General features: G+C 58.6%; 1 protein-coding gene and 2 non-coding genes across 5 annotated transcripts in view; 2 read left to right on the forward strand and 1 right to left on the reverse strand.

The window, feature by feature from the left end:
- The first annotated feature begins 920 nt into the window (after nt 1-920).
- On the forward strand, nt 921-993 carry Trnav-cac. The gene has a single exon. It is a non-coding gene; the product is annotated as a tRNA-Val (tRNA).
- Nucleotides 994-1,186: 193 nt separating this feature from the next.
- Nucleotides 1,187-1,258, reverse strand: Trnag-ucc. Its single transcript has one exon. It is a non-coding gene; the product is annotated as a tRNA-Gly (tRNA).
- Nucleotides 1,259-1,486: 228 nt separating this feature from the next.
- The window catches only part of Dpp9 (dipeptidyl-peptidase 9), a 32,413-nt gene continuing 6,747 nt past the window's right edge, over nt 1,487-27,152 (forward strand). Inside the window, exons 1-17 of one of the 3 annotated variants that reach the window (XM_005405786.2) lie at nt 1,487-1,660; nt 2,443-2,495; nt 3,614-3,770; nt 4,280-4,368; nt 8,210-8,463; nt 13,789-13,901; nt 15,029-15,202; nt 15,287-15,455; nt 15,657-15,770; nt 16,966-17,094; nt 17,629-17,690; nt 19,248-19,348; nt 20,633-20,810; nt 20,916-21,078; nt 23,693-23,772; nt 26,249-26,401; nt 26,650-26,785. In XM_005405786.2, the coding sequence (XP_005405843.1) occupies nt 3,696-3,770; nt 4,280-4,368; nt 8,210-8,463; nt 13,789-13,901; nt 15,029-15,202; nt 15,287-15,455; nt 15,657-15,770; nt 16,966-17,094; nt 17,629-17,690; nt 19,248-19,348; nt 20,633-20,810; nt 20,916-21,078; nt 23,693-23,772; nt 26,249-26,401; nt 26,650-26,785 (1,990 nt within the window). In that variant the 5' untranslated portion in view covers nt 1,487-1,660; nt 2,443-2,495; nt 3,614-3,695. Of the gene's footprint in view, nt 1,661-2,441; nt 2,496-3,613; nt 3,771-4,279; nt 4,369-8,209; nt 8,464-13,788; nt 13,902-15,028; nt 15,203-15,286; nt 15,456-15,656; nt 15,771-16,965; nt 17,095-17,628; nt 17,691-19,247; nt 19,349-20,632; nt 20,811-20,915; nt 21,079-23,692; nt 23,773-26,248; nt 26,402-26,649; nt 26,786-27,152 lie in introns of those variants that run through there. The other 2 variants (XM_005405783.2, XM_013505184.1) reach the window with 2 other exon arrangements.

Below are 27,152 nucleotides of genomic sequence, written 5' to 3' on the forward strand. Positions count from 1 at the left end.
TAAGAACCAAGTAAAGAGAAACAAAAACAAAATTGTTTTAAACTATTGATTCAGACTGCAATGTAGCTTGGGAAGGTCTGCCAAAAAGCTGCCTTGATTTACAATTTTTTACTTTAAAAAGAATATTGCATTTAAATAGATAGATAGACAGAGAGAGAGAGAGAGAGAGAGAGAGAGAGAGAGAGAGAGAGAGAGAGAGAGGGAGTTTGTGCTTTGAGACAGGGTCTTGCTATGTAGTTCAGGCCAGCCTTGAACTCAGATCCTCCTGCCTCAGCCTCCCAAGTGCTGGACTGCAGGGGTGCACCACCACCTCTGAGAGCAAAATACCTATTATATTATCTTGATTGCTAATGTATTGATTGGCTGGTATTTGCACCTGAGGCCAGTGTCTCTTCATCTCGAAGTGGAAGCTGATATTTCAACAGCAGGATCCTAAATTATTGCCTTGTTTCCCTCCCCTTCTACTGTCTCTCATTAAAAAAAAAAAAATTAATCTGGCATACTAACAAGTTAGCTCTGTTTAGTTACTTTCAGTTACCTTCTCTCCATGTCTGGCCCTTTTCCCCTTTAAATTTCTTGCACCTCTAGTCCAAACACACAGACAGAAGTTTTCTGAAAGTTTCTTAGCAAAATGAGTTGTGCTGTAGAAAACCGTGGCTCTGCGCAGAAACTTGGACGGTATTTAAGTCTAAACTGTCTGCATGACAAGGCGATGAAAGGCAGTTCTTTGGGTGTTAGGTTGCTTTAGATGTTTAGTTCAGTCTCTGTTTTTTCCTGTTTTCCTTCTTTCGGTTTCTGTTACATTCAGGAGGGGGATGAGTAGTCGGGATGTCTACAGTGCTCGCGTCAGGAAGTGCAACGCGAAAATCTGCAACTTCAAGGCTATATTATAAAAGTACGAAAAACTTCTACTTCTGTGGGTTTCCGTAGTGTAGCGGTTATCACGTTCGCCTCACACGCGAAAGGTCCCCGGTTCGATCCCGGGCGGAAACACACTTCATTTTCCCTATTTTGTTGTACTGTATTTAAAATGATCTAAAAGTCCCTATCATAGCGATGCTCGCTTTTACTTTTTTCTATTTCTTGTTTAGGAACTTTTATGGAATTTTTAAAGCGATTGTGAAGTGTTGACATAGAGATTGTGACTCGATGACTTAGAAAATTTTTCAAAGGTTCAAAAAACCCCTGCGTTGGCCGGGAATCGAACCCGGGTCAACTGCTTGGAAGGCAGCTATGCTAACCACTATACCACCAACGCCTCTGTAGTACGGTTGTTTTCCAGATTGCTTTAATATAAGATTCATTGGTTCCACTGGGCAATACCAAATCATTTAGGGGTGTCCCTCCCTAAATTTCCCCTTTTCCCCAAGAAGACTTCGTCCGCGGCGCGTCCCACAGGCCGGCCCTACTGATGCGTCGCCCCCTGTGCGGTGCCTTGTCTTGGTACCGCTCTAGTGCCGCCCAATCACAGAGCGCCGCCTGGGCAGCTCAACTTCCGGGTCAAAGGGACTCGAGCCGGCGGGTCCCCCGTGTCTGTCGCCGGCGCTGTCCCCCGCGCCTGCCGCTTCCGGGGCCGCAATCTTGGGCATGGCTCCTCGAGCGTGAGGCGCCTCCGGCCCCCGGGACGCCCTGCCCAGCCCGGCCGCCGCCCCGCGCCCCGGTGAGCCGCTCCGCGCGCCCCGTCCCACCCCGCTCCTGACCGTGAACCCGCCATTGACCAGCCCCGCCTCGGCCGCGACCCCGGGACCCGCCATCGTCCTCCGCCATGGCCGGCCGCGAGTCCCTCCCTCGCCGCCTCGGTGTCTCCTCACCCCCGTCCCTCCTTCCCCACCCGAGTCCCTCCGCTGACAGCTTCTGCCCGCGGCCCGGCCTCGCGTCCATCCCGGTGCCACCTGGCGCTGTCCCCCGTTTGGGGGGCCCACGATCGCGGTCCGCACGCCGGACCTGGGCAGCCTTCTTGCTGCCTGCGAGGCCCTGGAGGTCCGATGGAGCCCCGGCTGGCCGTGAAGATTCTGTAGGAGGCCGGCGCCGCCCCGGCCAGGACCCGCAGCCCGCCCCACCTGGTCCTGCTGCTCGGCCCCGCCTTCCCGGGGTCCGGCCGGCCGCCCACCTCCCCCCACTCCGCCCCCGTCAGCCCCGGCGCTTCCCGTCCCAAAGGCGCTGGCCCTTTCCCACGCCGCTGTTGCCCTGGGGCCCGGAGGAAGTCCCTGCCTCAGTGGCAAGAATGAACCTGCTTTCGAGGAGCTGGGACGTCTCCCCAGGAGCTGTGCGCAGCAGTCACCAGTCCCGGGCGTCCCTCTCCCTGTCCCAGGGAGCTGCGCACTGTGGGGTGACTTTGGTCCCAAGTGCAAGCCAGGGTGTGCAGACAGTGCTTCCAGAGTCAGCCAGGTAGAGAGAATTATTAGGTCCTACAGGCCTTAATGACACATGTATCCTATCAAGGTCTTTCTCCTCTGCCCGCGGCTGGAATGGAGGCTCCTCGGACCCGTTAGAAGGTCAGTGGTGCTGAGGTTGGGCACCCAGGCAGACCGGGGTGTGGGCTGTTGGGGCTCCAAGCTAGAGATGGATGGGAAGTAGCTCTCTGGCGCCTTTGGCTCTTGACTGTACTTGCTGAAGGCTTTTTGCCCCCTACCCTTTGTCCTCTACAGCTGCCCCCTCTGAGGACCTCAGGGAGGAAGTAGGAAGAGAGCTGACAGGCTGGGCTGCCCTCTACCCTTCTAGCACAGTGCCTGGCACTCGGTCAGCGATTGGGGTGGATTCTGGCTCTGAAAAAGAGTTGAGTTCAGATGTCCTCTTGGCGTGGTTTTAAACGACTTGTTCAGCTGACAGCAGAAGCTGTCACTCATTTTATGCTATCTCTGGCGCCGTGTTATAAAAGATCTGTGGGTGCCGTCTCATTGAATTCTCGCTGTAGCCCCGTTTGACAGCTGGAGGAGATGGACATACAGAGGGCTTAGATGGCTTCCCCAAGGTCACACAGCCCAGAAGTGGCACAGCTGGGATTGGAACCCCTCTCTCTAACACTGGACCCACACTTTCACCCCAGGGCTGACAGTGCAGCCAGCGACTCCTCTTGGTGACGTGTCAGTCTCTCTCTTCCTCTGTAACCTCTGTCCTGTGTCCAGGTGCTGCTTTCTCTCTCATTAAGCACCTGGCCAACTCCCTGACCTGGGGCCTGGCTTTTCTGAGAAGGTGGCTGAGCCAGGGGTCCTTTTACTTTAAATGGCATTCAAGAAAGGATGGTGACTTGTGTCTTCAACCTAGAGGTTTATGGCATGTGTCCTGTGTGCCAGGCATGGTCTGGACTCAGGATAGTGAGAATTGGACAGATAGGGCCCTGCCACTGAGTTTGTTGATATCCCAGTGAGTCACTGGGACATTCGGGGGCCCGATCATTCTCTGGGGTGGGGTGTCCTGGGCACTGCAGGATGCCGAGCAGCATCACCAGCCTCCACTGCTCCATGCTTGAGGCTCCCCCAGTTGTAATGACCACAACTGTCCCCAGACATCACCTGGTGTCCTCTGGGGGCCGACTCATTCCCCATTGGGATCTCCCTTTCCCCCAGAGGAAGAGTTGCATAGAATCGTCCTCCAGGCCAGCATTCTTGTCCAGGTGTCGTGATGGGGTGACCAGGTGGCAACTGTGGATCGAGGGCTCGGGAAAGACCTCTGAAGGGTGCTTTGGGGCCCGGAGGATGAAAAGGAGGGAGTCTCACAGCCAGCTGGGAAGGGCGTCCGGCGGAGGGAGCGGCCAGTGCAAAAGCCGGGAGGTGGGTGTTTGGGGAGAGCAAGGTCAGCGCGGCCGAGGTTGTGGTCACGAAGGCCATCACGGTGTGGCTGCCGGGAGAGGTTTGGGGTTAGGGTGCCCCTCACCTAGCAACCCTAGAGTCATGTGAAGCTCCTGGGGACTTTTTATTGTTTTAAGTCATAAAGGAAAGTGGTTAATTTGGGTCACAGTCCTGTCCCGAGCGAGGTCAAGGGGCCACATGGGGTGATAGCCTCCCTGCTGGCAGACCCAGGGGCAGGCAGGGTGTCACACAGCCAGAGATGCATTTCCCTCCCAGGGGCTTCTTGGAAAACCACTTTACTAAGAGACTGCGGGCTTCTGGCCCGGGCCCCACCCACTCTCGCATTTCAGGGCAACATCAGGGTGCCCTTGGCGCTGGGGGATGCTGGGGTGTCCCTAGGCCGCGCCTGGTGGGGAGGGGGGAGGGGCAGCGCATGCCCTCCCCACCCGTGTGCCCCCCCGAAGTTGCAGCGTGGTCTCTCTGCTGCGCAGGCCCCCGCCCTCCCGAGGCCCGCTGAGCGGTTAATGCGGAAGCTTAAGAAGTTGCGCCTGGACAAGGAGAACACGGGAGGTTGGAGAAGGTAAGGACTGGCTGGGAGGTGGCACAGGCTCGAATGTCCACCCACCGGATCCCAGTAGGAAACCTCCTGCAAATCGAGATGGCACAGAGGTCCTCAGACGTCAGCAGGTATCTGCTGGGGCCAGATCGTCCCTACTGGGAGCCACAGTCCTGGTGGAGAGGCTGTGAGCTGCGGAGTTCGGCACCTGGGGCTCCACTCCCTTCTCGCTGGGTGAAGCCATGCAGTTCACACAACTTCTCTGGGTCCATCTTCAGTCCCAAGACAAATGTGACCCCAGACCTTGCCTCCCCAATCACAGAGTGCATTTAACTTCTTGGCCCGCGCGGCTTGGGTGGGAGGTCAGTTTCTTTTTCTTTTTTGTCTTTTTGAGACAGGGTCTCACTGTGCAGTTCAGGCTGGCCTTGAGCTCACTTTGTAGCCCAGACTGGTCTTGAACTCACAACAATTCTCCTGCCTCAGCCTCCCCAGTGCTGGGATTACAGGCATGTGCACCACCATGCCCAGCTTTTTTTTTTTTTTTTGTCTTTTGGGAGTTCAGTTTCACACCCTAAGCCCTGGCCCAGGATTCCCTGATGCCTTGACCATGGGCATCCCACCCTGGCACCAGCGCCCACATTTAGCAAGCCCGGACAGTCGAAGAGGTGGGAGGGGCTGGGGAGAATGGGAGGGAGTGGTGCTGGGGTGCTCCAGCAGCCGGTGGTGATCGGCTCCCTTCTCATGTCTCCATGTGCCCGAGCATGGAGCGGGGCACAGGCTGCAAACCCGCTCTGTGAAGCTTGGTTATGAGAGCAGAGGCCTTAGGTGGCCTTGGGCAGCTTGAGGGGACAGAGTGGAGTGCTGGTCCCCTTTCGCGGCATGGCAAGGCCCCACCCCCACTCCAAACCAGCTCACCCAGCCCTGTAGAACTGTCGCTGAGAATCTGCCTTTTCCTGTGTCCCAGGACCCCTCTGGTTTCTGGCACACACTTAGGGGGTAACCAGTGCTCACCTTGGAGGTACCGATGTGGACAGAGTCCCCAGAGCCCGAGGCGACTCCTTGTCCTAAACGGTCAGAAGCTGTTTGCAGGTGATGTCATGGGCCGGGAGGGTGTTGCCCATTGGCCAGAAGAAAGTACAGGAGGCCTGGGAGAAGTGGCTCGGAATCCCCTTTCCTCTCCTCACTGTGTACACTCTTGACTCAGGAGTGGCGCACAGCCCGGCACTGGGGAAGGACTTGCCTTCCCCGGTCCCCTCCCCAGCCTCTCTACAGCCCCTGCTTGGCCTCTGAGTAGAGAGAGGTGAGCGTTGGGCCAGGCTCCCAACCCAGGCCTCACGCTGCCCGCAGGCACAAGCAGGAAAGGTCTGGCCCCGTCTAGAGGACTCCCAGACATTTCCCGGATGTCGAATTTTACTTCCCAGCTTCTGGATCACATGTGCGCGTGTTGGGCTCTCTGCAGTGATGCGAGGCAAGATAACGCGCTCCGGTTCTCTGCTGCGGAGATCAGCCGTGGAGCTGCCACGGTGCTTCTGCGCAGTGCCTTTGGGGCCCTGTGGGGAGTTCAGAAGTTTTTTCTTTTCTGCCATGAGCAAGCAGTTTGGGGGTACTTAAGCTGGCTTGGTTTTTCTGGGTGTGTTACCAGAAGTGCTTGGGAGAAGTGTTGCTTGTTTGATTTGGTTTTTTTACATTTTGATTTGTTTTTGGTCTATTTGTGTTTGAGACAGGGTCTTGATGTGTAGTTCAGGCCTTGAACTCACAGTGCTCCTCCTGCCTCAGCCTCCTGTATGTTAGATATACACCACCACACACTGCTTTATATGTGGGCTCTTGAGTGTTCTTTGGGGCCTGGACCTGGCCCCTGCCTACCACTGCCCATGCCCCACCCGTACTGCCCTGGAGGTGACCAGCATGGCAGCCGGCCAGGGCAAGGATGTCCCTGTGTGTGCTCTGCAGCAGGTCCCCCGGGCTTTCTGGGTTTGGCCTATCTGACCTGAGGGTTCTGTGCTCACTGGTGGTCTCTGGCCCGTGTCTTCAGAACATCTTAGGAGCGACGTAGGAACTAACCCTGCCCCTTCTAGCTGGAGGGTAGCCACATGGGCTCCCTGTGCTCCCAAGCACCCCCCAGGGCCTGGGCAAGGGGACACATTTCTCTTTGTCCCTTGTTGGGGGCTGGCTCTGAAGGGACCTCTGGTGCGGCCTGTGGCTGGATGCTCAGAAGCCACCTGCCCAGGGGTCCCCGTCCCCATGAGCTGTGGGTCCCGCTGCCCGCGAGGCCTCTGTGCCCGGCTGGCAGTGTCCTGTGGTGCTCACCCCCAGGAGACATGGATGGGACCTTCTGTGGGACCCCTGCACTTCTCCCACTGTGACTTTTCAGCCAGGCCACCACCACTGAACACCCTTGTCACACTCGCTGTGCCTGGGAGTGAGGCCCTCTGCCCACGACCTCAGCTCCTCTGTGCAGCAAGATGTGGAGGGCCCAGGCGGACTGACTTCGGGGGTGCCCTGCCTGCCTCCCCCTCCCAGCCGCCCAGGGCCCTTTCGCCCACACTGGTCACCTTGTGGGGTCTCTTGTGGGCGAGGGGCAAAGCCTTTGGGAGCCAATGGTGCCAGCGTTGGGCGCCCTTCCCTCTCTCCTGTTCCCCTCTCAGCTCAGCTGAGGGCCTCCTGGGCACCCACAGAGGGCCTCCTGGCCGGCCTCGGTTCCCTCCTCACCAGGCTGCCCTGGCGCTTGTAGCACTGGCTTGCCATGGCCTGGTATTTAGATTCCTTAGAACAAATATTTGCTTGGCCTGTCCAGTCAAGCGGTATGCTCGGCCAGCCAGTGGCAGTGAGGGGGTGGGATGGAGGCAGGGACAGTGTTGAGGCCTTAGGGAGAGTAAGCACCCCCCACCTGGATGGCACTACCAGCAACTGTGCCCACTCACCCCAGCACTTGCCTTGGGCCTAGGAGTCTCCACCAGACAGCGAGCCGACTGCACGGTGACAAGGGTGGCTTTTCTCCCTCAGGCCTTTGTTTCGTGACCAAGCAGCAGGCTTAGCGAGGGACATTCATCCCAAACGAATTCCCTCCTCTTCCCTGGAGCTGCGCCCACAGGATGTAGGGTCCCATGTCCCGGACTAGAGGCACAGCCATGCATGGGACAGATGTGGGGAAGACAGGTGTTCAACAAGTAACCATGGTGACGAATGCTTACGGGAGGGGCAGGCAGGTGGAAAGGAAGGTCTCAAGGACCTGCTAGATAAGAGAGCTGAGATCTGTGTAAAACGGCTCAAGCAAAGAGAGGAAGACGCCTGCCTGGCAAGCGCAAGGTCGTGAGTTCGATTCCCGGTACCGGAGAAAAACCAAAACCAAAAAAAAAAAAAAAAAAAAAGAGAGGAAGAAAGCATTCCAGCCAGCAGTGACGGGACGTGCAAAGGCCCTGGGGTAGGTGGGAAGCTAATTCCCCCTGGCGCAGAGATGAAAGGGATTAGAATTCAAGAGGACAGCCCCGAAGGCTTCACCACTTCTGTTTTGTCTCCTTTGTTTTGTTTTTCTGGTGGAGCTGGGCATGGAACCCAGGGCCTCATGCCTGTTAGGCAAGCGCTCCCCACTGAGCCACACCCCCCACACCGAGCGCCAGTTTTCATCCCAGGACTGTAGGACAGCAGGAAGTGTTTCAGGGAGGACATTAGCAGTCGAGGCTGTGGGGGGGGGCAGGCAGGAGAACATTTCACTCTGCCCAGAGGTGACAGAGGCCTGGCTCTCAGAGGCCCTGGTGGCATGGGGAGAAGCAGACACCTCAAGTCTTGGGTCGGGGCAGCTGGGAGTGGTGTGAATGTGACATGCTTGCCCCTTCTCACCCTCTCCCTCCCACTCCCTCCGTAGCTTCTCGCTGCATCCCGAGGGCGCCGAGAGGATGTCCATCGGGACCCCGCCGGCTGAGCGGGCCTCGGCAGGTGACATGGACGACCCGGCCTCCCGCTTCCAGGTGCCGAAGCACTCGTGGGACGGACTGCGGAGCATCATCCATGGCAGCCGCAAGTACTCAGGCCTCATCGTCAACAAGGCCCCGCACGACTTCCAGTTCGTGCAAAAGATGGACGAGGCCGGCCCCCACTCCCACCGCCTCTACTACCTGGGTAAGCCCGGCCTGGGAGCGGGAAGGTCGGCTTGGTCCCACCGGGCCCAGCCACCCACGCGTGGCTCCCATTTACTGCTGGGCCCTGGCAGGCTCGCAGGGGACAAGGACAGGTCCCTCATCCAGGGCTGGTCAGGGGCTCTGAGGCTGGAGACTGTTTCCAGAGCAGCCCACTAGGCCTTTCCCGGTGGAGCGGGGTGTTGGGACGGCTCCGAAGCTCAAGGTGGGGCCTCCAGTGGTGTAACCCGAGGGCTGACTGCTCTGTCCCTCTCCCGTAGCCCGGATGAGCATGCTCAGTGCCGGTCCCGACCCCTCCTCCTCCCTGCACATGCTCCCTGTTCACGCACTTGTGACATCTTCTCTAGCTGGTGATGGGCCTGTGTCCCCACGGAGCCACCAGCACCTCTGGGTAGGGGCCAGGCCTCGTGGACTTGTACCGCCTTTGTAGCCAGGCCACAGTCTGTCCCCCAGCAGGAGGACAGGAAGTAATTGGAGCCTGTGGGTGCTGCCCTCCTTGCCCTGAGGGCTTACAGAGCTGGCAGGGAGAGGTCTTGTAGGAATCAGCCAGGCCTCTTGCTTTGAAAGCAGGTGCTGCGTGGCTCTTGACCAGAGGCTGAGCTTCTCGAGCACTGGGCGCACTAGGGCAGGGCCATGCTCTATGGTGGGCAGCCTGGGCACTGCGGGTGCTGAGTGACACCTCTGGCTTCCTACCCGCTCCACACCAGGAGCTCCCCAAGACAGGACGACCATACATGTCCCCAGACATCACTGTTTGCTCCCTGGGGCCGCTGTCATCCCCATTTGAGAACCACTGCATTAGTGGTGAGGTAGCACTAGAATTGTTCTCCATGCCAGTTTTTGTCTTTTGAACGGCCGGCCGTGTGACCTGAGCCCCAGAGACGGATGCCCAGGCCCTGTGTCGATACCTGAATGAACATGCGAGTGAGTGAATTAATGTCACCTTCTGCCTGAGGCTGACCGCATTCCAGTGACACGGCCAGGGTGGACACCAGGTAGTTGTCCTCTCTCCGAGGTCCCTGCGGTCCTTCTGCAGAGACAGGCCTGCAGGACCGCAGATGGCCATGCCTGGTGAGCAGCAGATGTGGGCACGGCGCCCAGGTGAGGGCCTTTTGAGCCGGGGCAGCAGCACAGCCGCGCCACATCGTTCAGTGGCAAAGGCGGTGGCATTCACTACCAGGCCCTGTGCAGACAAGTGTGTGCCAGCCCTGGCCTGGAAGAACAGGCCTGGAAAAGCTTCGGGTTTCACTCATCTGAGAGAGCAGGGCCATTAGGACAGGAGGTGTCCCGAGCAGGACGCCGGTGCGCCGTGGCCCTTCCTGGTCTTCCTGGCAGTTCCGGGGCCCCTGACCGCTGTGTGTCCTCAGCACAGCCTCAGGTCCCTTCCCTGCATTCCCGGTGTCGTCCTGCTCCAGGTCGTTTCGCTGCCCGCTGTGACAGGTGACCACCCAGTTAGTGGCTTTGTGCAACCAAAGTCCATTCATTTGTAGTTCCTGAGGCTGAGAATCTGAGATCGGTTGCATTGGACGACAGCCAGAGCGGCCGTAGGGCCCAGATCCCTCGAGGAACAAGGGCAGAACCTCTGCCCCGCTGCTTCGGTTGCAGTGGCTGCTGGCATTCCGTGGCTGTGGCCACATCTGTGCCGTCTGTGCCTCTGTGGTCACACACGTGCTTCCTCTTCCCTCCACCTGAAACGTCCCCTGCTTCTCTCAGCTGAGGACACCTGACAACATTGGGCCCCAGCCTTAAATTTATTCACATCTGCAAATGCTCTCTCAGTCTACACGGTGACATTCGCATCCGGGCCCCAGCAGGGGGATGTCTCTCTGGAACCACCATTTGTTTGGCCTACGCAGAACCGCAAGCTGGTGGGAGCCACAGGGGTCACCTCCTAGTAGACATGGGGTAGAGGCAGCCCATGAACTCTGGGGCGGAGAGCCCACCAGCCTCAGGCAGCAGAGAACCCAGAGCCTTTTGGGACCCGGGCATCGGGTGTGCTCACCCACACTACCTGGCTGACCGCCCCTGCACCTCCGTGGCTCCCAGGTTCCAGCAGCCTGGGGAAACGGAGGCGCCTTCTCCAGCTTTCCTGGAAGAGGAATCAGATTGGCTCAGCGTGCATCACACAGTCCAGTGGGCTTTGGCCTGGGCACGTCTGGGAACAGTAGGCAGGTCTTTCCGAGCTTTCTCCAGATTTCCAGAAGGAATTGGATTGGTTCGGCATAGGTCAGTCCAATCAGCTGGGGCCTCGGTGTGCCGGGAAGGGGTGGGCAGATCCTCTGCAGGACCTCCCCAACAGATAGGGCGTGAGAGTGGCAGACCCCGAAAGGTACCTAGAGCAGCCCAGAACTGTGCGGTCTTTCTGGGCAATGGTCACCCTTCCGTGATCCTGACGTTGTTACCTGACACGGCGCAGGCAGCACTGTCCTGAGTTCCCAGAGTTCTTGGGCAGGTCTCCCCACAGCCCTGGTATTCGTGCATCTTAGGGCTGGCTGGTGCGCGGGCTGACGTCACACCAGTTCCCCCACCCCCGAGTGTGCCACCAGCCCCTCCCGGACCCCTCGTGGCTTTGGCCACTGGTATTTGGGGCATGTGTTTCTTGTCACCAGTGTCCTCTGGAAGGGCTACTGGATCTGAGGGATGGAGTCCAGCCCCAGTTGGAGGGGGCACGGGAGAAGGCGGCTGCCCCAGCCGCAGGGACAGGCTGGAGAGGCTCGGAGCCCAGGACTCAGTGGCCCTCGTGGAAGGCCAGACTCAGTGTAGCCCCCACCGCCAGGTCGCAGAGGCAGCAGGTGCTAGACAGCTCTGAGACTCCCTTAGCAGGGCAAGCAAGGACTGTCGGCTCCTGCGTCTGGATGGAGATCCAGGCAGAGCCAGGCTCAGCTCCAGTCACGTGGCCTGGCCACCAAGGCCGTACTGTGCAGGGACTGGGTGTGGCTCGAGAGTGGGAGACAGCAGATGGCGGTGTGTGAGGAGGAGAGAGCTGGGAGAGGAAGAAGCCGGGGCGGGAAGGTGGCCGCCTCCGCCCTCTGCCCTCCGCCCTCTGCCCCATGCCAGGCATCACGGCCTGGTGCCAGCAGCAGCCTGTCCAGGAATGCGCTGGCTCACCCTCTCGTGTGATCACTGATTAATCAGCGGCAGAGGGGCGGTGGCTCCATGTCCTTGGCAGGGCCTCGTCTTCCACTTCCTGTTTGGAACCCCCAGCTGTTCACATCCTTGTAGCCTGGCTGTCCCCAAGTGAGGCTTAAAAGAGGAACACGACTGGGGGTGGCTTAGCGGCAGAGCACTGGCCTAGAAAGCACAAGGCTGTAGGTGCAGTCCCCAGTGCCTTAAAAAATTAAGTCTGAGTGGGGCGCTCTCCAAGGCTGAGGCAGGAGGATCACAAGTTCAAGCTCAGCCTGAGCAACTTAGTGAGACTCTGACTCAAAATAAAAATAGAAAATAAAGGCTAAGGATGTAGTTCAGAGCCAGGGACCTGGGGATGTAGTTTAGTGCCTGTAATCCCAGCACTCAGGAGGCTGAGGCAGAAGGATAGCCTCAAATTCAAGGCCAGCCTGTGCTACATAGTGAGTTCAAGACCAGCCTGAATTACATAGCAAGACTATTAAAAAATAAATAAATAAATAAATAAATAAAAATAAAAGAGAAGTTTGAGCATCCTGTAATTCCTATCCCATGTGCTGGGATAGCTGTGCCCTTGGAGGAGTCCTGTGCTGTCTCCCAAGCTTGTTACACAGAATGGGGAAAACTGAGGCCTGCTGGAAATTGTCATTCAGCAGCTGCTGTTCACCTTAGCAATAAAAACAGCACCGTCACTTGTCCGATCTAGGACACTGCTAGGGAAAGGGCCACCATCACGGCTGGCGCTCCGTGTCCACAGCTTCCACATCTGCAGAGCTGACCAGCCACAGACTCAGCCAAGCCCAGATCCCACCAGCCAGGGATCAGAGATACTCAGGGGCAAAAGTGTGTCCACACTGAGTGTCCTTTTCCCTTGCCTCCATTCACTAAATGATACAGCGTAACAGTTATGCAGGCAGCTCATACATTGTATCAGCTAAGTAGATTTATTTATTTACTTTTTGTTTATTTGATTTTTGAGCGGGTCTTGCTCTGTCGCTCAGGCTGGCCTTGAACTCACTGTGTAGTCCAGACTGGCCTTGAACTTGTGGCAATCCTGCCTCAGCCTCCTGAATGTTGGGATTACAAGTGTGTGCCATCACACCTGGCCTCAGCTAAGAAGATTTAAAGTCTACAGGAGGATGTGCACAGTTTTATGCAAATACTATGCTTTTTTTTTTTTTTGAGATAGGATCCCACTGAATTGCTAACTTACCTGAGCTAGCATTGAACTTGCAGTCCTCCTGCCTCAGCCTCCCAGGTGCTGGGATGGCAGATGTGTGCCCCTGCCCCTGGCTACTGTGTCTTTTCTTTTTTGGTTTTTTTCCGGTACTGGGAATCAAACTCACGACCTTGCACTTGCCAAGCAGGCACTGTGCCGCTGAGCTAAATCCCCAGCCCCTTGTGTCATTTTATATAAGGGATTTGAGCATCCATGGACTCTGGGATCTCTGGGGCTCTGGAATCAGCCCCCTCAGCTACTGAGGAGGCACTGTTGTGTCTTTTATAAAGAACACGGCAGCATCTCCAACAGGAAGCCCCAGGCCGACCTCAGAGATGAGTGGGTGAAGCCTGCAGCTTCCTGACCAGCCAGGCAGGCCACCTAGGCGACACCTGTGTTGTGCCGAGAGCTTTAGGCTTCGAACCTCCTTTAATCTGCACGAGTTCTCACGCAGAACCTACCGCTCCTGCTATCCTGGGAAAGTTAGATTGGATCAGTGGTTCTCACCGAGGTGCCTCTGCAGTGTCTGGGGACCTTTGTGGTCGTCACTAGCTCCTGGCAGAGTGGCTGGAACCCAGGACCGCCAACCTCAGAGGCTGCTCCGCCCCTGGTGCCTGCGGCGTTGGATGCCTGCTCCCCTTCCTTCAACCCCAGATCCGATCTCCCCGCGCCCTGCGCCTCACGTGGCGATGGGCACTGGGACCGACTCTTGTTCTCCCCTGAGCTCTTTTCCCATAATTAGGGTCACAGTGCTTAGCAGAAATGCCCCAGATGGCAGACCTGGTCGCCACAACGAGACCCAGGGTCTCAGGCTCTCTGAGGGCAGGTGTGTTGCCAGCAACCTGGTAGAATGACCTAGCAGGGAGCCCGGCTGGCCCTGGCATTGAGCCAGAGTTCTGACCCCATGCTGCCACCAAGCCCTGCTGGCTGACCTGGGTCTGGCCTAGCGCTTCCCATTTTCCCCAGGGATGCCTTACGGAAGCCGGGAGAACTCGCTGCTGTACTCCGAGATCCCCAAGAAGGTCCGCAAGGAGGCCCTGCTGCTGCTGTCCTGGAAGCAGATGCTGGACCACTTCCAGGTGAGCAGGGCCCAGGGCCATCAGGGCACGCGATGCCAGGAGTGGCTCTGCTCTGCCCGAGGACCCTGAGAAGAGCTCTTGTCGCAGCAGCATCTGTGCTTCCTATCTTAGCCAGGGAGCTGGAATTGCCTCGGGGCCGGGCTAACAATTAACATCACCGTGCATCATGCCAGCCCTGGTGAGGGGACAGTGCCTTTTCCATGGGTGCATTTTGTTGCTTATGGCATTGTAAAAATAACGTAAGGCGAGCATGGAGCACGCTGTCTCCCACACAGTCCAGTGCGTTCACTGTGGCTTGTCCCTCTTCGTCCCCAACTGGACCAGCCCGTGTTTACATAGCTTTCCGCACAGAGTGAGCTAATGCCGCCTTGGGTCTCCTTTCTGTTTATTTTTGCAGTGCTGGGGCTGGAACCCAGGGCCTCACACATGTGTGACAAGTGCTCACCACGGAGCTACAGCCTCAGCCCTGTTCTCTTTTTTAAAAAATGCATGTGGAGGCTACGTGGTAGCCCTTGACTGTCATCCCAGCACCCTGGGAGGCTGAGGCAGGAGGACCAAAAGTTTGGACCCAACCTAGGCAACTCAGTGACTTGGTGAGACCCTGTCTCAAAATTTGTAAAAAGGGCTGGAGGCAGAGCTCAGTGTGAAGAACATAGGTTCAATGCCCAGCACTGTGGAAAAACCACAGACAACACATGCGTAGTGTCCTCCGCATCTCCTGCTTTCGGAATTCTGTGGCTGCCTGGACCCCAGAGGGCGGGTAAAGCCGGCTGGTCAAGGGGTGTGGACTTCACCCTTGCCTCAGCTTCACAGAAAGGAGGGATGTGTGGGGTTGGGTGTGGATTGGCTGCTGGCGGCAGGAAGGGGCTGTGTGGGGACAGGTGGCTGTGGCAGGATCGTGGGGAGAGATGCGGTGGGCAAAGCTGCTGGGGGGCCCTGGAGAGCCCCGCCACTCCCCACACTGGAGGTCAAACTGCGCACCGTGCCCAGGCCTCGGTAGCGCCCCCTCTGGCCACAGGTCCTGCACGTTCAGCAGCTCGGGTGTGGTCACGTGGCCCAAGGCTGGGGGAGTGGAGCCCAGTGGGGGGATCTGAGTGGGGCTGCTGACACAGCCCGTGTGTCCCCAGGCCACACCCCACCACGGCGTCTACTCTCGGGAGGAGGAGCTGCTGCGGGAGCGCAAGCGCCTGGGCGTCTTCGGCATCACCTCCTACGACTTCCACAGCGCCAGCGGCCTCTTCCTGTTCCAGGCCAACAACAGCCTCTTCCACTGCCGAGACGGGGGCAAGAACGGCTTCATGGTGCGCCCCGGGGACGTGAGCCCCGCCCAGACCCGCATGGATGGGGATGGGGCTTGGCCCTGAGCCTGGTCTCTCTGTCTTCAGGTGGCCCCCATGAAGCCGGTGGAGATCAAGACCCAGTGCTCAGGGCCCCGGATGGACCCGAAGATCTGCCCCGCCGACCCCGCCTTCTTCTCCTTCGTCAACAGCAGTGACGTGTGGGTGGCCAACATCGAGACAGGCGAGGAGCGGCGGCTCACCTTCTGCCACAAGGGTGAGGCCGGCGGCCGCTAGCAGGGCCCTGGGCCCTCCCTGCGAGGTCCTTGACCTTCCTCTGTGGAAGTCAGTGCCCGATCAGGGCACCCGGCCACCACGGTTACACCCCGCCCCGGACACCGTGTCGCCCCCGCTCCTCGCACACCGTCCCACTCCAGCTCCCAAGCCTGCACCCCTCACGCGTGCCCTCTCCTCCCAGGGTTACCCAATGTCCTGGACGACCCCAAGTCTGCGGGCGTGGCCACCTTTGTCATCCAGGAGGAGTTCGACCGCTTTACGGGCTGCTGGTGGTGCCCCACAGCCTCCTGGGAAGGTGGGTCCCCCTGCCGGACACTGTCCCACGCAGGCTGCCCCACCCCGCCCGCTCCTTCCTGCCCGTCACCAAAGGGGCCCGGGGCTCAGTGCCACACAGAGCCCTTGGCGGGGTTGGCCCTGCTGCCTGTGAGTCCCTGGACACGTGTCAGTGTCACACGGACGGGCACAGGCCCAGAGCGCCTGCCCCCGCCAGCCTACAGCATTGCTGCAGGCGGCAGTGACAGCCCTGTCCCAGGACACGGTGTGGCCTGTTGGCTGGGTTCCTTCCAAGCTGCTGCGGCCCAGGGATTGGGCTGCACCTCGTGATGGTGCCTTCTCGCCTCCCTCCCTCTCTCCTCCTTCCCTTTTTCTTGCCTTCTTTCCCCTTCTTTGCGTGTGTGCTGGGCGAGACCCCGAGGCCTCATTTGTGGTACACTGAGCTGTACACCAGCCCGGCCTGTTTCGTGACGATTTTTATTGTGTTCCTTCCTGCCCGTGTGCCATCTGTCCACTGGGGCTGCAGTGACAAGCCCCGAAGTCTGGGTGACACGAGCATTGGGAATGTGTGGTTCCCCAGATCTGGAAGCCGGAAGCCTGAGAGCCCGGCTGTAGGTGGGCGGGCTCCTCCCGAAGCCTCTCCTTGGCTTCTCCACAGCATCTTCTCCTTGTGTCCTCCTGCAGAGTGTGTGTGTGTGTGTGTTCTGATCTCTTTTTTCCTTGTAGCACTGGAGATGGAACCCAGGCTCTCCTGTGTGCTAGGCACATGCTCTACTACTGGGCTACATGTCCAGCCCTTTTTAAAAACTTTATTCTGAAACAGGGCTTACAGAGTTGTTGAGGCTGGGTTTAAAGTTGAGATCCTCCTGCTTCAGCCTCCCAAGTAGCTTGGATCACAGGCCTGTACCACCCTCCATGCCTGACTGACTTCTTTTTATAAGGTTCTGAATCCCCCAAGGCTGGGGCCCGGCCTGTGACCTTATTTTACCTTAATCACTTCTTTAAAGACTCTGCCTCCAAATGCACCACATTCTGAGGTCAGGCATCAGCACCTGAGTTTTAGGGGACACGGCTTGGCCCAGCACACGCTGTGGTTACCTTCCGGACCACGTGCTGGACTGGGGCTGTCCTTCCTGGTGCATGAATTAGTCAGAGAGGTGACAAGCTTAGTGGGAGCCCTATAGCCCGGCCCCCTCAGCGATCTGCTCCCCCTCCAGGTCCTGAAGGCCTCAAGACACTGCGGATCCTGTATGAGGAGGTGGACGAGTCCGAGGTGGAGGTCATCCATGTCCCTTCCCCCGCACTTGAAGAAAGGAAGACGGACTCCTACCGGTACCCTAGGACAGGTGAGCCCAGGGCCGGGTGCACACCGCGCAGGCCCCAGGGTCATGCGGACTGGTACGTGCACGCCGGGCTCACTCCCAGCAGCAGCAAAGGCTTCTCCTTCCCGCTGGGCTAGCGAGGGCTGCAGCACAGCGCTCGGGTCCGCCAGCCACCCTGGGAAGGACCGGGGGCAGGATCTCTGTCCCACTGCCCAACCTTCCCGTCACAGAACCCGCGCAGCCGGGTGCAGCAGACTGAACTTCCACTCCTCCTGGCTCAGCCTCCCAGAGTGCTGGAACGACAGGCCTGGGCCACTGCCCCCAGCTTCTGGCCTGTGCTTTTAAGCAGTAAAATCATCTGGCACATCCTGGTCAGAAAGAGTCCTCCTCCTAAGCCTTGGGGACTTTGTGCCCATGCCAGGGAGGGGACACATCTGCAGATGGACCTTTGGATACTCCCTGCCCTGGCTGGGCCACCTCTTGTGGCCACCTAGCGGCCATAAACACACAGCAGTGACACCATCCAGGTGCGCACTCGGCTCGCTTTCACTTTCACAGGCAGCAAGAATCCGAAAATCGCCTTGAAACTGGCGGAGTTCCAGACCGACAGTGAGGGCAAGGTACGGGTGCCTGCATGGTCCAAGAGGCTGCCAGATGCAGCAGCTCTATCTGGTGGATGGTGGGGTAGGGCGGGGGTCCACGCGCTGCCTCCCGCCTGGGGATACCACTGCCATCAGCAGCCGCTGCAGGGAAGCCCCAGGGTGGGGATCTGCACCTTCCCTGTGTCCCAGCAGCTGGGGCAGGCCCTCACAGGTCACTTCACGGGTCCATGGCGCCGGCAGGTTACGGTGCTTCTCCGGGTTCCTCGCTGGCACTGAGTACTGGGCGCTCACCTCCCCGGAAGTCATTGTTCGGGCCGCAGTGCCACGTGGTAGTGGCAGGCAGAAAAGACATCACTGTCCAGAAACTGAGTGGTCACTGCCAGACCGATACCCTGTGATGTGTCCTCCCTACCCTTCCACCCCACATGTCCCCCCATCTGCCTGTCCTCCTGGGGCGCCTGAGAGCTGCCCATGGATTGGCCCCCCAGACCCTGTAAACCCTCAAAAGGCAGAGGATGCCGGAGGGTGGGCGGCATCATGCAGGAGGCCCCTCCCAGGAAGGCGCGGGAGGGGGGCACCAGCCGTCCAGAGGACCCCACACATCTGGGGACGAGGGCACGAGCAGGCCAAGGACACCCTGGCACCATTTTGCAAAGTGACAACTGTATAACATTTCAGAGAAGCCAGGCGTGGTGGCGCATGCCTGTATCCCAGCAGTCGGGTGGCTGAGGCAGGAGGATTGTTGCAAGTTCGAGGCCAGCCTGGGCTACAAAGTGAGCTCAAGGCCAGCCTGAACTGCATAGCGAGACCCTGTCTCAAAAAGACAAAAAAAAAAAAAAAAATTTTCAGGGAAGATGAGAAATGAAATATATGTATTTGCTAATTTGGGGGATGAGCTTTATTTTTGGTGCAATTAGCCCCCTCACTAAACCTCTTCTGCAATCTTTGCCCCTTTTTTGGTGTCTAAGGAGGGAACCCAGGGCCTTGCCCATGCGAGGCAAGTGCTCAACCACGGAGCCACACCAGCGGCTGTGTTTTTTGTTTTTTGAGACAGAGTGTCTGTCACTCAGTCGTCTAGACTGGCCTTGAATTTGCAGTCCTCCTGCCTCAGCCTCCCACGCAGCTGGGGAGACAGGCGTGTGCCACCACACCCAGCTCTTCTGCACTCTTTAACTCCTCCGAGTGACTCTCACAGTCCGCTAGGGCCACTGTAGCCAAGGGCTGCTGACAGTGCCGCTCCCAGGCGTTGTCTCCAGTCCTGGAGGCTCAAGGTCAGGTGAAGTTCCCCGAGAGCTGGGCAGAAGGGCGTCCTGCCTCTCTCGGCCTGCAGACAGCCTCCTCTTGCCTCCACTGCCGCCCTCCTGTCCCCATGTCCACCTTACATGAATACCAGGGTGACTGGACTCGGGCCCACCCCATCCACACGACCTCATCTCAATCCAGGACCTTTAATGACCACATTTCCGAAGCAGGTGGGCTCCAGAGGTCCCGGCGGCCACATCTCTGCATGTGCGCTTTGAGGTGTGGGGGACGCAGCGCCACGCTGCGGTGTGTGACAGCCCCGTCTCCCCGCAGATTGTGTCCACCTGTGAGAAGGAGCTGGTGCAGCCCTTCCACAAGCTCTTCCCCAAGGCGGAGTACATCGCCAGGGCCGGCTGGACGCGCGACGGCAAGTAGTGAGTGACCCTGTGGGGTGCGACCGGGAACCCTCGGTGGGCCTGGGGTTGGGTGGGCCACCTGTGCCACGCCCCGTGCTCTGTTCCTTCAGCCCCCTCACAGCGGCTCTGTTCCCTGTCTGCCTGAGTCCTTGGGCCACCCACACTCACCAGGCAGGGGACAAGACACGGGGTCTCCCCATCCCAGGCTTGGTGGCTCTAGGACATTTTTATCATGTTTCCCAAACCGGGGTTCAAACCAATAGAGGTGCTTACAGGTGGCTTCGGACCCCAGGATATAAGAGACAGGAAACATCTCATTCCAGGGCCCAAGCCCAGCTCCAGGCCCAGCCTTACCCTTTCCTCACACAGGCCAGGGATTGCTTTTACATGTTTTGGGGTTTTTTGTTTTTGAGACAGGCCCTCAATGTGTAGTCCAGGCTAGCCTTGAACTCAAGGCACTCCTCCTGCCTCAGCCTCCAGAGTGGTATCCTAAATAACAGGGGCAGGTAGGAAGGGGCTGGGAGGAAGATTTGATCACACACGTAGCATAGGAAGTTCACACCTCCTGCCCCTTCTCATGAAGGCTGACGGCTCTGGCCCTGAGCGTTCCGCCCCCGGCAGCCTGTGGTGCTTTCATGCTACAGGGGCAGAGCTGAGTCACTGTGAAAGCTGCCGTGAGGCCCACAGAGCCCAGAAGGTGTCCTCTGTGGCCCTGGTCTCCTGGAAAAGTGTGCTTTCCCTGCCCGGGGTTTCTCAGCCCTTTCCAGCAGGCACAGGCCAGCACCCCAAGCCGGCTGTGGGGCTCAGGTCTCTCTGACGCTCCTCTCCCACCCTTTGTTGCTCGCTTCTGTGTGGACGAGCACTTTTCTACTTAGGGTGCTGACCTGGCTCTCAAGATAAATAGAAGCTAAAATGTTTTCAACTCAGCTAAGTGCGCTGGCGTATTCCTGTCATCCCAGCACCCTGGGAGGCAGAGGCAGGAGGATTGAATGTTCGTGCTCCTTCTGGGCAATTTGGTGACTTAGCTCAAAACAGAAAATACCAAGGATGTAGCTCAGAAGCATAGTGCTTGCCTGGCAAGTGCGAGGTTCTGAGTTCGATTCCCAGTACCAAAACAAATAAAATAAAATAGAAAGGTTGAGGATGTAGCTCAGTGCAAAAGCTCTGGGTTCATTCCCAGAACCGTAAAAACAGTGAGTACCCATGGGCAAGGAACTGTACAACGCTGCCAGGCCCTGGTCACACAGGACATGGTTTTCCAGAGCCCTCTGTGAGGGTGACGGTCTCGTCCCGTGTCCCCAGTGCCTGGGCCATGCTTCTGGACCGGCCACAGCAGCGGCTCCAGCTCGTGCTCCTGCCCCCAGCCCTGTTCATCCCGGCCCCCGAGAGTGAGGAGCAGCGCCTGGCCCTTGCCAGGGCCGTCCCCAAGAGCGCCCAGCCGCACGTGGTGTATGAGGAGGTCACCAGCGTCTGGATCAATGTACGTGTGGGCGGGCTGCGTGCATCCTGGTCCCCGGGGCACAGGGCGCTGGTGACGGACAGGCCGGGCATCCCCCTGACCCACCTCCTCCTCTTCTGCCACCAGGTCCACGACATCTTCTACCCCTTCCCCCAGCCCGAGGGCTCCGAGGAGTTCTGCTTCCTCCGGGCCAACGAGTGCAAGACCGGCTTCTGCCACCTGTACAAAGTCACGGCCCTCCTGCGCCCCAGCGGCCACGACTGGACGGAGCCCCTCAGCCCTGGGGAAGGTGAGCAGCCTGCCGAGGGGCTGAGGGCTCCCAGGAGGCAATGCGCTGTAGAGCCCCCCAGCAGTGCCACAGGCCCTTTGCACAACCAGGGCTCCGCAAACCACAGACCTGCCCCTGCTGTCCCACACGACGCTGATCGGCACAGGGCTGTGTGCTGGTTCACAGGTGCCCACAGTCGATGGTGAGACCAGAAATCTGTGCAGCGCACAGCTGCCAAGAGTCACTCTCGGGCCCCTGACAGAAGGCAGGGCCGACCCCCACTCTCAACACCAAGGTTGGAGTGGCACAAAGAGGCCCTAGTCACCCTGGTCTTAGAGAAAGTTTCAGGGGAGGAGACAGGCAACGCTCTAGGAACAGATACTGCGCTGGAGTGCAGGATGCACGGGGAGTGGTCAGAGCCCATGGCTTCTTTCAGCACAAGGGTCCGGAGGACTCTGGACAGTGAGCTATAGGGCAGCAGCCTAGATGACAGGAGGCCCACGGCACAACTGTGCAAAGGCCCTAGGGTACGATGCAGCACGGAGCCTGTGTGGCCAGAGCAGAGAGTGCAGGGGAAGCGGGGAAGGGACGGGGGGCGGGCGTGCAAAACCCTGGTGGCTGTGGGAGGACTTGGGCTTTGGCCCTGAGGGCAGCAGGAAGCCATCAATCTTTCGTGGGTTCAAGATGAACCCTCTGGTTTCTGCGTGGCACTCAGGACAAGGGGCTAGGAGGGGCGACCGGCTCTCAGCGGTGGGCCCGGGGTGTCCCAGTGTCCCTGGTGCTGGGTCTGCCGGGGAGAGATGGCAGCGTGGCGGCTCTGGGGCGCAGACTGGAGTGAGCACCCTTGGAGAAAGAACCCGGGGCTGGGTCCTGGACGTGTGCAGTTGGATGCCCCACCATCAAGGGGGGTGGGGTCAGCACAGCCCCGGGGCTGCGGGAGCAGACAGATTCCCCATGGAGGTGTGGGCACCCTCACACCCACAAGCCATCCTGCCCTGGCACAGGATGCCGCCAGGGCCCTGCAGAGTTAGGACAGGGCCTCCTGGGCACCGTACACACTGGGCCGGGTGGGCTCTGAGGTGTCGCAGGCACTGCAGGGGCTGAAAGCATCCCAGCCTCCCCTGCTCTGCCAGGAGCTCCCCAGTGTCACAGCTGCGCTGTCCCAGACCTCAGCCATGGTTTCCTGGGGCCAGCGCCCCACACTTCAGAGGCAGTGCCCATGAGTGACCAGAGGCAGCCAGCCCCCCAGGGGACAGGGACAGAGTATGTATGGAGTCCAGGGGTCTGGGAGAGGGGCATCAGGAGGGGCCACACGCTGGGCTGCTGAGGGGCCGGGTGAGACGAGGGCCAAGACGTGATCCACACAGGCTGTGATCACGTCGGCCCTCAGGGTTGGCAGTGCCGGCGAGCGAGCCTCCTCCAGGCAGAGCCCTCCTGGACTCGGTGGCGCGCGGCCTTCGGTTTGCCTGGATGGCTTGGCCACCAATACCAGGCAGCAGGAGCTTTCCTAGAAGCCCAGCTGGCAGCCTCTCTCAGACCCGTGGGCCCGAGAGCTGTGCCCAGCTCCACGGTGGTGCCCAGGGGAGCTGGCAGCAATGCTCAGCCCCCCCAGTGGCCTCCTGACCTCGGGTGGGCACACCTGCCCCTCTCAGGCGGCATCGTGTGGCCGGTACCACTAGATAGTGACCGAGCAGCCAAGCAGGCAGGGCCAGGGGGCCCGGCCATGTCTGAGGGCGGGGGGTGGAAGGAGCCTGGCGGGCGGATGAGGAGCAGCGCCGCCGGAGGGCGTGTCAGGGTGGCATGCGCTCTCCCAGTCAGACGAGGGACAGTAGGGCAGAAGAGTTGCGGGCAGGAACCTCGGGGCCTTGGGGCTCTGGTCTGGGTCCTCGGGTAATCTGGGGCAGGAGCTCAGCACAGGCGCCTTACAGGGGCATCAGAAGTGAGGCCGGCCCAGCCCCAGAGGGGACCCTGTGTGACAGCCTGGACCCGCGTGTGACCCCGTCCTCTGCCCCCCCCCAGGCCTGCCGGCCACGTGCGCGGGGTGTCGCGGGACCGCTGCGCATCCACCGCCTGCGGGGACCCAGTGAGGGGCAGGCAGGGTGGAGGCCCCGGTCCCTGTGCCGGGTCTCGCCGTGACTGGTCACCCTGCCCCACCCCCTCCGGCCCAGCACTGCCTGTCCCGTGGCTGCCTCCCGAGACACACTGACAGTGGCTCCTGCTGGGCCCCAGAGGGTGCAGAAGGAACTGGGGCATCAAAACGAAGCTGTGTCATTGTCCTCCCAGTGCCAGTTCGAAGTGACACCTGTGCCTGGCCCCAATGAAAGGGGTCCTAACAACCCAGCCGACTCTCACCCCCATTAGCGCCAGGGCCCACAGAGCCCCGCTGCGCTTGCCGGTCCGCACTGGCCGGCAATGACTCCTCGTCACCTCTGTAAACACAAGTGCCGTTTGGCCTTCAGAGGCTTCTGAGCTTAGGAAACTCCTGCAAAAACCCAGATGCCGGTTTTTTCTTGGGAAACACTGGGCCTGGCATCCACGAAGCAGGAACGGACCCCAGCCCCAATCTGGGTGGAGCGCGGCCCCCGCGCCTTTGGGTCCTTGCTTCCCTTCACCTCTTCTGCTTTTCTCCTTCCAGATGAATTTAAATGTCCCATCAAGGAGGAGATAGCGCTGACCAGCGGTGAATGGGAGGTGCTGGCCAGGCACGGCTCCAAGGTACCAGCCCCGCCCTGCACTGCCAGCGGCTCCCCCTTCCCGGCCACCTCCCCCTCCCGCTCTGCTCCCTCCTCCCTGCCTGAGCACCTGGGGCTCAGGAGCTGGGGTGACTACAGCAGGCCGCCAGGTTCCAAGTCCCCAGCAACAGATCTTGTTTCACCCAGGGAAGTCGAACTCTAGCCAGGCCCTGGTGTAGGCTGGCGCACCCCCAGTACCACCGGGGGCTCAGATAGCCTCCTTTCGCTCCTTAGAACCATCTCCGCAGGAGCAAGTTGTGGGATACTGCGGGAGGGAGCATGTCAGGCAGCCCCTCCACAGCCCGCCCCGCACCAGCCCTACGGGGTGTCCAACAGAAGGCGCAGCTGCAGCGGGGAGGTCTGCCCTCACTTCCCACAGTCAGGACATCTGACAGAGATGTCGGCTCACACCACAGTGTCTTCACGGGGGTTCAGTTATACAGAATTCCACTCTTTCTTCTTTTCTTTTCTTTCTTTTTTTTTTTTTTTTTTTTAAGACAGGGTCTCCTTAAGTAATTCAGGCTGGCCTTGAACTCACTAGTAGCACAAATTGGCCTGGAACTCACAGGGATCCTCCTGCCTCAGCCTCCCCAGTGCTGAGATCACAGGCATATGATACCACACGCAGCTAAAATTCCACATTTTAGAGGTGTTACTCAGGCCAAACTTCTGGATCCCTTCCTCACACCAAGCACACCGATCCGTTCCTTACATACCTGCAAACACTTTGTGCATCTTCATCCCTGTGTTTCAGAGGCTTCTCAGCTTCTCCGGTAAATTCTTTAGGAACAGCTCCCAGCAAGCAGCCTTATGTATAGAGTTGTGTCCCTTTATTTCCGTTTTTCTTTTTTCTCCCCCGTAGTATTAGGGATTGAACCCAGGGCCTCTGTACTGACCTAAACCTCCAGGCTTTTCTACTTTTTTTTTTTTTTCACATTCACAAATCTTTTTAAAATTTTGTTATTTTTTATTTTTTTTTTTTTGTCTTTTTGAGACAGGGTCTGGCTATGCAGTTCAGGCTGGCCTTGAGCTCACTTTGTAGCCCAGGCTGGTCTCGAACTCACAACAGTCCTCCTGCCTCAGCCTCCTGAGTTCTGGGATTACAGGCGTGAGTCACCATGCCCCATTATCTTTTTTACTTTTTTCAAATCTTTTTTATTTTAAAGAGAAAAAGAAGTGAAACAAAATCTCAAAACAATTGGAGAGTAACAATGGTTAATACATTACGTATTGTTATCTTTAGTTACTCAGAGCCCAAGATATAGGCATTTAGTTGTCCAAACAATATTACCACAAACCTTTCCTTTCAATGAACTAAAATTAGTAGTATAACTGTCTTAACTATCTTGTGTATATATATGTTTTTTTCTTGTCATTTCCTTCTTTTCTTCTTTCCCCCACCCCAGTTTCTCCTTCCTTTTGAAGTTTCTTCCCATTTCACAATATCTATTGTACATTGTGGATCTTATTTACTCTTTCAGCTTCTAGGGAGACAATTGATGTTTGCATATGTGCGTCTGGCTTATTTCACTTATGAGTATGGTCTCGAGTTGCATCCATTTACCTAGAAAAGTCTCCAGTTTATCCTTCTTTACTCTCTATTGTGCGACAGGACCTCATTAAGTTGCCTGGGTAGGACTTGAACTTATGATCCTCCTGCCTCAGCCTCCCTTAGTGCTACAATTATAGGTGTATACCATTGTGTGTGCCCTGTTGAGGGCTGTGTCCTTTGTGAGATGTTTTGCCTACAGGGTGCTGGGTGTACCCCATACCTACAGGGCCTGTTCATGTCTCCACCTCTGCCCCACCCGAAAAGCCACCCCAACATCCCCACCCCAGGAAGCTGCCTGCCTCTGGCTCTTCCCATCTCAGAGGCTCTGGTCACTCCAGGCTTCAGCCATCCCTTCCAGTCTGGGCACAGGGCTGTGCCTTTCTGTCCACGGTCAGGGCAGCAGTGGGTCCTCAGTCCTGTGGGGCTCTGAGGTCCTTTTTGGGGGTTGGTCAAAGTGGATGCCCCGGGGCTGGGGATTTAGCTCAGCGGCACAGTGCCTGCCTGGCAAGCCCAAGGTCATGAGTTTGATTCCTGGTACTGGAAAAGAAAAACAAAAAAAAAACCAAAGTGGATGCCCCTTCAGCAGCTGGTGTCCTTCAGGGACAGTGCTGGTCTAAGTGCCCCAGAGAGCTGTGCTCACTCTGCGTGGGGCCTAAGGGATGGGCTGAGTCGGCTAGGGGCTGTTGGGTCCCAGGTTCTGTCCACACTGCCCCCAAGGGACTGTCCAGGCCCTGCATTGTGACACCAGCCCTGCCAGAGGATGCTGGGTCAGACAGGGGCCTCTCAGAGGCAGCTAAAGCCACACGGGACAGGCGGGTTCCCTGACCACAGGCGCAGGGCCAGCAGGGGAGAGGCCGAAAGTCCCAACTGGGCCAGGTGCTGGTCACAGGAGCCCCATCCCCCATAGATCTGGGTCAACGAGGAGACCAAGCTGGTGTACTTCCAAGGGACAAAGGACACGCCGCTGGAGCACCACCTCTACGTGGTCAGCTACGAGACGGCTGGCGAGATCGTGCGCCTCACTACGCCCGGCTTCTCTCATAGCTGCTCCATGAGCCAGGTGGGCACTGCCCCAGTGTCTCCGTCCCCAAGGGCGGATGCAGCACTGTCATGGCCATAGCCAGGTTGCAACCCCCAGGGAGAGGGGCAGAGCCACCTGACAGCTGACTGACAGGATGGGGGTGGCGATGCAGTCCGGTCCCGGTCCATGGGGTGGCAGGGAGAGGTGTTGCCTGGCAGGGAGGACGCACGGGGCGCAGCGTGGCAGCCAAGTTCCCGGGTATGAGTGCCCTGCCCTGCCGTCTGCAGAACTTCGACATGTTCATCAGCCACTACAGCAGCGTGAGCACCCCGCCCTGCGTGCACGTGTACAAGCTCAGCGGCCCCGACGATGACCCCCTGCACAAGCAGCCGCGCTTCTGGGCCAGCATGATGGAGGCAGCCAGTGAGTAGCAGGAGCCCCAGGATCCCAGCCAGCAGGGCTTCCATCGTCGGGAGCTTGCGAGCAGCCAGGGCAATGTGGGTGGGCCGTCGGATCCCGGGGTGACACGTGCAGGGCTTCCTGTGTTTCTACCCCACCCTCCTTCCCCACCCTCGAGGCCCAGCAGGGGGCACAAACTAGAGGCTGTAGTTTCCTGGGTACGATAGCACAGGCCTGTAACCCAGCACTCAGAAGACTGGGGCAGAAAGATCGCAGTGAGCTTGAGGCCAGCCGGGCTACAGAAGCCATAGCTTCGGGTAAATCTCAGCCCCACCATTGCAATTAGACAGTGTCACTTTGTAAAAAAATCAGAAAGCCAAGGCAGCCGGGC

The sequence above is a fragment of the Chinchilla lanigera genome, unplaced genomic scaffold (genome assembly GCF_000276665.1).
Source record: "Chinchilla lanigera isolate Chin_1 unplaced genomic scaffold, ChiLan1.0 scaffold00094, whole genome shotgun sequence".
NCBI classification, from domain to species: Eukaryota; Metazoa; Chordata; class Mammalia; order Rodentia; family Chinchillidae; genus Chinchilla; species Chinchilla lanigera.